This window comes from Dendrobium catenatum, unplaced genomic scaffold (genome assembly GCF_001605985.2).
Source record: "Dendrobium catenatum unplaced genomic scaffold, ASM160598v2 fragScaff_scaffold_1227, whole genome shotgun sequence".
Taxonomy (NCBI): Eukaryota; Viridiplantae; Streptophyta; class Magnoliopsida; order Asparagales; family Orchidaceae; genus Dendrobium; species Dendrobium catenatum.
The window spans coordinates 191,918-202,423 of record NW_021319689.1 but is presented as its reverse complement, the minus strand read 5'-3'; the positions used below and the strand labels follow the sequence as shown (position 1 = coordinate 202,423).

At 34.5% G+C, this 10,506-nt stretch overlaps 1 protein-coding gene across 1 annotated transcript; it reads left to right on the top strand.

The window, feature by feature from the left end:
• The first annotated feature begins 277 nt into the window (after nucleotides 1–277).
• LOC110093613 (cytochrome P450 71A1) lies at nucleotides 278–2,131 on the top strand. Its single transcript, XM_020818555.2, has 2 exons — nucleotides 278–1,314; nucleotides 1,390–2,131. Exons 1-2 carry the CDS (start codon nucleotides 430–432, stop codon nucleotides 1,984–1,986), a joined length of 1,482 nt encoding a protein of 493 aa, XP_020674214.1. The 5' UTR covers nucleotides 278–429; the 3' UTR covers nucleotides 1,987–2,131.
• Nucleotides 2,132–10,506: the final 8,375 nt, after the last annotated feature.

Here is a 10,506-nt window from a genome sequence, read left to right as displayed (position 1 = left end):
GTATTCAGTGGACGGCAGGGCTGATGCCAACAACTAGAAAAAGGCATCCAGTGGCCGTTCATTTTTCTCTTATAATATGATAATTTTAGTCAGCAGTTGCGTCACAGTTTTTGTCTGATGCAAACTTACTGGGAGCATTTTGAGCTGATGGGACGTTGGTCACGTTGGCTTGTTTCCTGCAGTAGAGCTGCTAATAATTCACTCCCAGAAAAATAAATCTTATACGATTACTGATTTAAAAAGTATTTTAGAAATTTTACATAAATCAAACAACTTGCATTATTCACTTGACTAAAATATGAAGTTGAAAATTTTGCTTTCGAGTTTAGACAAGCTATCTTAGGGCTGTCAAGATATGATCCAGATCACAACATCTCAAAAATCATCCATAAAGAGCCAGAGTTTCTCCAACCTTCCTGCAAGTCATTTATGGATTTTGTATTCCTCTTAGCATGGCTCTTTACTATAGCACTTGCTTTCTTTTTACATTTTATTATTTTTAGGAGAATCAAGAGAAGAGAGTTGAGTCCTAAACTCCCTCCAGGACCAAGAAAGCTCCCCATAATCGGAAATCTACATCAAGTTGGTGGTTTAACTCATCGCCCCTTGTGGCTTCTGTCACAAAAATATGGCCCTTTGATGCATCTCAAGATTGGCAAAGTGCCAATCCTTGTGGTCTCCTCAGCAGACATGGCAAGAGAAATCCTTAAAACCAATGATTTTGGCTTCTGCTCTCGGCCTGGGCTCACCTCCAGCAATAAATTCTCTTATGATTGCAAGGACATCAGCTTTGCTGCCTATGGTGAGTACTGGAGAGAGATGAGAAAGATTTGTATTCTTCAACTCTTTAGCACAAAGAGGGTTAGTACATTCCATTCTGTAAGAGAAGAAGAGGTCGCTATCCTTATTGATTCGGTCTCTAAATCCTTATCAAAACCGATTAATCTAACGAAGCTTGTGTCGACTCTCATAAGCAATATAATTTGCCGTGTTGCACTGAGCAAGAAGTATGATCAAGAAGATCTTGAGAAGGAACACTTCCACGCACTTGTTCAAGAAACCGAGACGTTGTTCGGCACCTTTTTTGTTTCAGATTGTTTCCCATCATTGGGTTGGATTGACAAGCTTACAGGCCTACAACAAAGATTGGAGAGGACCTTCAACAAGTTTGATTCTTTCTATAATGAAATAATTGAGGAGCGCATTTATAAGAGGAGGACAAACCATGAACAGGAAGACATAGTTGATGTCTTGCTTCATCAACAGAAGAATTCACCTTTTATCACCAACGCTAACATTAAAGCTATTCTAAAGGTAATTACTCTCTACGTGCTGTTTTGCATTCTTCATGAAATTACGGCTTGATTTTGTTTTTTTTAATTGTCTTAGGACATTTTCATCGCTGGAATTGGAACATCTTCTGCCATTATAATTTGGGCAATGGCAGAGTTGGTGAGGAATTCAAGGATTATGCAAAAAGTACAAGAGGAAGTAAGAAGCTCCGCACATCTCACAAAAAGCAGTCTCCATCCGCTTCAATACCTCAACTCAGTGGTAAAAGAAACTTTGAGGCTACACTTGCCTGTTCCATTATTGCTTCCGCGAGTGGCAATTAGACATTGCAAGATCAGTGGCTATGATATAGTACCAAATACTCGGGTTTACATCAATGCTTGGGGCATTGCAAGAGATCCCAAAACTTGGGAGAATCCTGAGGAGTTTTTACCAGAGAGGTTCATTGATAGCTCAATAGATTACATTGGTCATGACTTTGAGTTCATACCATTTGGGTCGGGTCGTAGAAATTGTCCGGGTAAGAACTTTGGAATGGCAACAGTGGAACTTGCTCTTGCGAATTTACTTTATTACTTTGATTGGAGATTGCCTGATGGAATGAAGAAAGAAGAGATGGACATGGATGAAGTTCCAGGTATCACTGTGCACAAGAGATCTGCCCTTGGCCTTGTAGCATCTAGAGCAATATGAAGTTCGGTTGTAAAACAGAAAGTTTCAGTTCGCTTGGTAATAGTACTAATTAAAATGTCTATTTTTAGAGCTTATTTTCCTTTAGAAGGTTTTTGTTGTTGTTCAGAAAATTCGCTAATAAAGCATGAAGATTTGAAATGTGCTATACAATCATCTGTCCTCTGATTGGGGATTAAAAATAGTAGGGAAAGAAAAAATAGAATAGGACTACATGCTATTTCTTTTAACTAGTATAAATACACACGCACATAATGTAATTTTAAAAATAAAAATATATAACAAAATTATTAGCTTAAAACAAAATGGTTTGCGCACAAATTTATTAACTCAATCACAGTGAATAATTCTTATAATCATCAAAATACTTAATATCAGGTTCATGGGGTCCAAAACCCTAGCATAGCCTATAACTTCATCTTCTCAATCACTTATTCACCCATCCTAATCAGCAATCCAATCGATGTAAGAAGGATGACTCATAAAAACCTAAGGCTCTGATACCAAATTGATGTAACCAAAATAAAAGATTGCAAAGAATTAGATCTTTCTTTTTAAAAACATAAATATAAATGCAAGATAATTGCTTAAAAGACATATATTATAGATAAAGAACAAACATTCACATCGACTCGACTACACCCTTCAACTTATAATATTTTTGTGAAGAAAGATAATTGGCACGAGAACCGCGGATAGAGAAGAAGAGATAGAAGACCGAGATGAAGTAATAGAGGGGAAGGAAAAAGGAGGCTAGCTCACAAAAAATAGAAAACCCGCAGGTTCTATATTCCACAAATTATCACTCAAAAGCTTCTTCTTTTTTTTTTTTTGAGAAAATGCAAAAAAATTCATTAAAATGGAAGAAATAACAATCTAATACAAACTAGGAAGTAAAAATTAATAGATCCTTGATCAAGAGAAAAAGGATCCTTATTGAAAGCATATTTGTTTAAATTAAACATATTATCTTTGAAATGAAACCGACTGTTTCCTATTTTGAAACCGTTGAGATGCAGGGGATACCAAAGTTTGAAACAACCCAAGGGTTGGTTAGTATCCCAGAGTTCCCATCCGGTTAAGGAATAGGATCTAGTATCGATCCCATTAGCAAATATAATAAGTTTAAAAAACAAATAATAATCTAAAACAAAAAGGAAGCTATAAAATATAAACAAATGTAAATTACAAAAAATCCAGGACAAACTGAAAACACCTAAGAGTAACATTGGTAGGTGTTTCAGATGTCTCTTTAAACTTCCAATGATGTAGTCCAAAGCAAGAGATATGGTAAACTCTTTGAACATATGCTCCAACCTCTGGTACCTTTCTACTTTGCTGATTGCTATGATAATATCGGCTAGCATATTACTAAGATGTTTGGGAAGAACCTTTGATGTCGTCCGCTGAGATCAGTAATCCTTCTTCTATTTTGATCTTTCACCGGTCCTAAAGATTGTAGTTCTTTGAACAACTTGTGTTTAGAACCTGAAGAACCAAGCTCCATAGTAGAGGCCTTTTTATTCTTCATTAAGACAATTTTTTTGAATTTTAAACTGATTGTTGAAGTAGAAGAAATAGCTTCAGAAAAACTATCTCTTGTTCCATCATTATTAATAACTATTTCAGAAATCCTTGCTGCCTTTGTAGGAGTCAAAACTGAAATATGCTCCTTCTCAAACTCCTCCTTATCAGCCTCCATAATTTGTGGAAATTCAAATTTAGAGTTTTGAATTTCCAAAACTTCAGCACACTTTTGTTGATCCACGGGTGCAGGGTTTGTTGGAGAAAAAACTGGATTTTGCATCTTAACAATCTTTGAATTAATCAAAAGATCATTGGATTTTTGATATTGACAATACTCTTGCCAATATCCTTATCATTCGTCAAAACATCAATGAAACTGTTCCTTGAAGAAGAAGCCTCTTGTCATTTTCTCCAGAGATAATAACCGACAAAGGTGATTTTGGTATCTTGTTTGAAACCTAAATTACCTCTTTCCCTTTACTTGAATCCGGCAATGGCTTGTGCTTAGCCATCAAGCCTCCCTCTTTGATAACAAGAGGAGATTCCAAAACACGAAGATTGTGAGGGGAGATACGTTTGAAGGAGAATCTACCTTTTGAATCCAACATAATTGGACTTGCGATGGATAAAAAAGATTTGGTGTTTCGGTCATCCATGGATGACAGGCCACCTTCTTCCATCTCCAACTATGGCACCCGAAATCTTCAAATTCTCTTTACAAATCCTCAAAAACTTCTTTTTCCAGCAAGAAAAAAGTAACTATATATAAGAAAATAAAAGAGAAGAATACTTAATGCAAGAAGTTAAGGCACCATACATTTAACCAATAGGAACTCCTTAAAAAAAATAAAAATTTGGACTGAAACGGTAGTTGCAAAAGGGAGAAACCGAAACATCACTTGGAGGCCAAATGGGTGAAAAATCGAAGCATTAGTAGGGGGAGAATACGAAGCATCAAACAGCATCCAAGGTGGGTGGGGGGAACCAAAAATTTATCTACATTAATTCTCCTCATGTGGAGAGATCTCATCCCCTGATAAGATAGCTTCAGAGTTTTTATTTTTAGCTTATTAAGTCATATCTAATTCTTGTATTAATTTAGCATACTTTCGTTGGAACATTTCTTTTTATTAATTAAACTGGACTTGAAATAGACTTTTTTCTTTTCATATCTTTTTGTACAAAATTTATTTTTTCCTTAATTTTGTATAAGTTTGTTCTGGATTAGATCAGTAAAACTTCCTTGTGATGAAACCCATCTATTTGTTGGAATTATCTCTTCTAGATTAGTTGGTTGAGTTTCACTAACAATAAATTCTATTGCATCTTAATTTAGGAACTCGGGTTGTTCATGAATATCTATTTTTTAAAAAGAAAGAATGAAGAGTCGCAATAACCTAAAGCTCTGATATTAAATTGATATAACCAAAATTAAAGATTGCAAAAAATCAAATCTTACTTTCTTAAAACATAAATATAAACACAAGATCAGAGCTTAAAATACACTTTTTATAGATAAACACTAAACATGACACATCGACGTGACTACACCCTTCAACTTACAAAACCTTCATAAAGAAAGATACATATGGGGTAGGAACCGTGGATAGAAAAGAAGAAATAAAATACCAAGACAAAATAATAGAGGGGAAGGTAAAAAAGGAGGCTAGCTTGCAAGATAGAGAAAACCAACAGGTTTTAGAATGCACAAATTATCACTATAAAACTTCTTTTCCCAAGCAGAAAAATAATCACTATATATAAGAAAATAAACTAGAAGAGAAATAAATACATGAAATTAAGCCACCACACATTTAACCAATAGGAACTCCTTAAAAAAACAAAAAATAAGGACCAAAAGGGCAGTAGCAAAATGGGAAAATTGAAGCATCATACAGTGGACAAAGGGGGGGAAAACTATAACATCAGCAGGGAGAAAATCCGATGCATCAAACATCAGCCAAGGTGGTGGTCCCGAAACTTCGCCTAAATCAAGAAGGGTATTTATCGGTGACCAAAATTGGAGAGAGGAAATGAATTTGGGAGGGAATAATGCATTTAGAGTTGCTTTGAATCATTTTTAGTCATTGAGTCACTTAGAAAAGTTGTTCGGATCAAGGTTTGTCACATTATGCCTATCTTAGTTTTAAAAAAATACGAAGTTTTTTTAAATTTTTGGATTAAATTTATATTTTTGGTACCAAAAAATGCGAATAAATTTGCACTGAAAAATTTTTAGAGTGTACTTTTATATATTATAGAGATTGAGATTATTAACATTCTGAATATTTTTTTTTAATTTATCTATATTTTGAAAATTTTGTAGTTTTTATCGAATAAAAAATAACGTGGACACTAAAAAATAGTATTAAGTATAATTAGTATTTTAAAATAATATTTTTAAATCTCTAATAATTTTTTTATATTATGAAACTGTGAATTTTTCTCAATATTATTTTCCATTTCCTACCATTATAAAAAACTATGAAAATCTTACATGAGCTTAATTACGCTTTAAATATTATGTGGTGTAAGCTAGAAAATATAAAAGGGTTATAATCTTTTGAGATTCTATTTATGTCAAGGAATATTTGACATCTATAAGGTATGTTATGGTGGATACAAGCATGTTTTGAGTACATAGGATCAAAAATAATGATATGAACTGCTTTTTGATGTGAATTGCTCTATAATATGAGTTTCAATTTATTTGTCTACTCAGTACTATTATTAAATAATTGAATAACTGCTATGCTCTTATTATCTTTCTCAGTATAATAATTTATTAAGCTGCATTTAATTACTTTAAAATATTCTAAAAAATTTTGTAAAAGAATTTAAAATTTTAGATCATTGTGGTTCTTCTTCTAATTTTCAAGATCTAAAAAAGAGAATAAGCTGGTTTATTAATAGTTTTAGGAATGATATGAATTTATAGGTATTTCTATATTTTGATTTTTATACAGTCATAGCTAGTTTATGATTCAGTTCTGTAGCTTATGTTTATAGTCATGTAATATAGTTTATATATTTTGACGAAATGAAAGAAATTTTATGGATAATTTATTTTGAGTACATAGATATTTTAATAATTATATAGTATGTAGTTTATTTAAAATGAATATCAGAAGAGAATCTAAAACATTTCAAAACTACATCTTGGGATTTGTCTATCACAACTCAACACAATAGGAACCAACCTGGTCGGGTTGGTTTGTGGAAAACTTTCATGGTATCAAAGCAATAGTTTTAGAATGGATCATAAGAAAGAGCTATAAGAATTGATATGTTAGTCTAGTGGGATAGTTTTGAGTCTTTCTAAGTATTTATTATAATTTGTTTCATATGTATATATGTTTAGTTATATATTATTTATAGTTGTAGATCTGCTAGACCTAGGCATGATATTTGGGAAGGGTGCTTATTAAACAGCTCATGTATAAAGTATTGCTCTAACAATCTATTTTGACATAGTTTTATAATTTTCTAGTTTAATAGCCTAGATGATGGGTGAGACACAGAGCAGAGTTCTTGCTATTAGTTTTAATATTGTAGATTGACATCTACAGATATCTTTGAGATTGAAGCCTTTGAGGTTTGAGGGAACTGTTAAGCCCATGACAGTGGAGGACATGTTGAGGAGGCTAGAGAAGATATTTGATGGTATGCATTTGTTGCAAATTCAGGTCCATGAATTATGTTTTGATGATTGGAAAACACTCTTACTTGACATGGACTGTCTTTTACTTCTGACTTTTCAGGAATCAAAGATCGGACGGAAAAATGGAGCCAGCTCAAGATGGGGTAGATTAGGGTTGAGTCAGTCTGTAATTTTATCTTTGCCCTCTTGAGTCAATTGTAATCTTTGGTGTGACTAATGCTAAGTAACCCTACACACACACACCTGAAAAACTTAGAATTTCTGTTTTTACTCAAATCGGCCAGGACGATATTTTACATCGTTCTGGATGATCGGGCTTAAAACAAAAAATCTAATCAGGGGTTCTTAATTAAGGCAGCCGTCATTAGCCAATTGGCCTGGATGATACGTGTATCGGCCAGGACGATAAGTTCAAAACATAAAGAAATTGCCGCCATAAATAATTAAGGTATTCTATAATTTTTGGTAATCGGCCAGGACAATCATGGATCGGCCTGGACGATATTCACAATTATGCCTTAATTAATCAGATAAATCAAGGAAGTAATAAATGATGATTGATACGATCATATCGTCATGGACGATCACAGGATTGGCAAGGATGATCTATTTAAAAACCTTAGTTACTTCTGGACGATAAATATCAGCCACCGTTCCTTCCTAAAAGAAAAAAAGTAGTTTTTGAAAAACGAGGTTGATTATCCCTATTGGGATGAGTGAGCTATTGCTTCCTTGACTGTGCTGACTCCCATTCGGTAATCTAAAAAAAACGGACTGACTGCCCCAATGCCTGCTTGAAAGGGGCGTGAACTCAGTCCGGGATTACTGAAATTGGAAATTGTCCCAATCTGGAACAACTAGAAAGTTTTGGCCCGAAGCAACATTTAGCCCAGTTCCGTGCTAGCTGCTGCAATGCAGGTGGCAACGATGCATTACTACTTCGACAATTTGTCAGTAGTCTTAGGGCATAGCTTTTGATTGGTACGCCGTTGGGTTAGGAAGAGTGATTGATGTTGGACGATCGGGATCGAACAGCTTGAATTCAGGGCGATGCTCTGGACAATTTTATTCTGATTTGAACTGATCAGCCTGGACGATCGTGGCGTCCGGGACGATCAAGCCAATTTTCAATCGTCAAGATTGCATTCAGGGTGATGCTCTGGCCGATCTCACGGAATTTGTACTGATCGGCCAGGACTATTTCCATCACGCTTATTTTTCTTGTGGTGTGATTTTGGTTTATGTGATTTTTTACTTCTTAGTGAAAAGAATTTTTAAAATACCAATTCACCCCCCTCTTAGTTAGCTTGGGCCAGTTCTATAGGGCTTAACATCCCTAATGAACTTTCTAGTGGTATCAAAGCGGGATTCAAAAACTAAGTTTGAAAAATTTTTGAATTTGATCCATGGCTAACTTTGGGAATAAAAACACTACTGAATGTTATTCAATTACACGACCTCCATTGTTTGACAACTTATCTTTTAATTTATGGAAAACCCGCATGTGGATGCTTATCAAAGAAGGTTATTCTCCACCTTCTCGTGAAATTAATGGTGTTAAAATTTAAGTTGCTTTTACATAATGGACTTTCGATGAAAGAGATTTAGCTCAATTGAATGCAAAATGTTTGAACTATTTTTCTGTACTTTAAAGTCTGAGGATTACATGCGTGTCTCCACTTGCAAAACTAGTAAAGAAATTTGGGATAGGTTATGTATCACTTATGAAGGAACCAATGATGTGAAACATTCTCGTTTGAATATTCCCTTACATGACTACAAACTTTTTCGTATGAAACCATCTGAATCTGTTTGTGACATGTATACTAGGTTTATACATATAGTCACTTCACTGTATGCATTAGGAAGAGAACTTTCAAACTATGAAAAAGTAAACAAGATTTTGAGATGCTTGCCTTCGTCATATGATGCTAAAATCACTGCAATCACTAAATCTAAGGATTTGAACACTTATTCTATTGATAACTTACTTGGTTCACTCATTTCATACGAGCAAGGGGTGAATCAAAGAAATCTTGATGCAGGTGAGAAGAAGAAGGAGAAAATAGTTGCACTAAAGGCGCACAAATCTGACTCCGATTCTTCCGGGTCTGAGAGCGATGAAGTTGCATTCATCACAAGGCAATTCAAATTCTTTCTAAGGAAGAAGCAAAAGCATCATTGGAGAAAATGTAAGGATCATAAATATTCTAAAGGATCTTCTGATGTCGTTTGTTATGAATGTAGGAAATCAGGACACGTGAGAACTTATTTTCCTACACTTAAAGATCACTCAAGCAAACGAAAGGGTAAGGAGAAACCTAAGCTAAGATAGGACAAGATGAGAGTTCAACAAGTATTTTGGGCAGATTCTGCATCAGACTCATCGGAGACGGAACCAGAAGATGAGACATTGAAATTGTGCTTGATGGCGGACGACAATGTTGATCAATAAGAGGTATGTGAACTATCCTACTATCAACTCCTTGAAGTTTCTGAAAAGATTCATGCATCATATAAAAAATTACAGAAAGCACATACTAGCTTGAAATTAGAGTTCTCGAATCTATAAAAAGAGCATGAAATTCTGACTAAAGACCATCAAATGATTGATTCAAATCATATGACTTTACTTGATGAATTTGATGAGTTAAATAAAAATCATTATGAATTAGTTGAAAAGCATGATGCATTAAAAGTTTCACACACATCACTTGAATCTAATTTTAAGAAGTCTAAAGAGATGGAGGAAATTTTGAGGATTGAAAATGAGGTTTTAAAAAGCACTAATTTTAAGATTCAAAATGAATTAGAAATATGTAAGAAAACTAGGATGACACCTACTTTTGATCAATTTCTAAGACCTAGGAAGAGGCATTATAACTCAAACCTTTTAAGAAATCCTTTTCCTGGAGTTAGATGTTTTTCATGTGGCATGCTAGGACACATCTCACACACTTGCACTATTCACTATAGTAAACATTGAGTGTGGAGACCTAAGGTGCATGATCCACAGAATACCACACATGTATTGCTTTCTACTTTTCATGAGGGACCCAAACATGTTTGGGTTCCTATATCTAATATTCAATAATTTTGCAGGAGCGCTCTCACAAAAGGCCTTGTGAGAGTATGTGGTACCTGGACAGTGGATGCTCTCGACATATGACTGGTGATGCAAATCCATTTGTTGTACTAGAGTCCAGGACTAGAGGACAGGTTACTCTTAGAGACAACACCACCAAGATGGTGGTAGGCGCAGGTATAATTGGTAATTCCAAGAACCTTATGATTGAAAATGTTTTGCTTGTAGATGGATTGAAGCACAACCTACT

Bases quoted from the DNA above. Each gene is read 5' to 3' on its own strand.
- LOC110093613 (XM_020818555.2), top strand. From the start codon at position 430: ATGGATTTTGTATTCCTCTTAGCATGGCTCTTTACTATAGCACTTGCT. The intron at 1,315-1,389 runs GTAATTACTCTC...TAATTGTCTTAG, and splicing joins ACATTAAAGCTATTCTAAAG to GACATTTTCATCGCTGGAAT.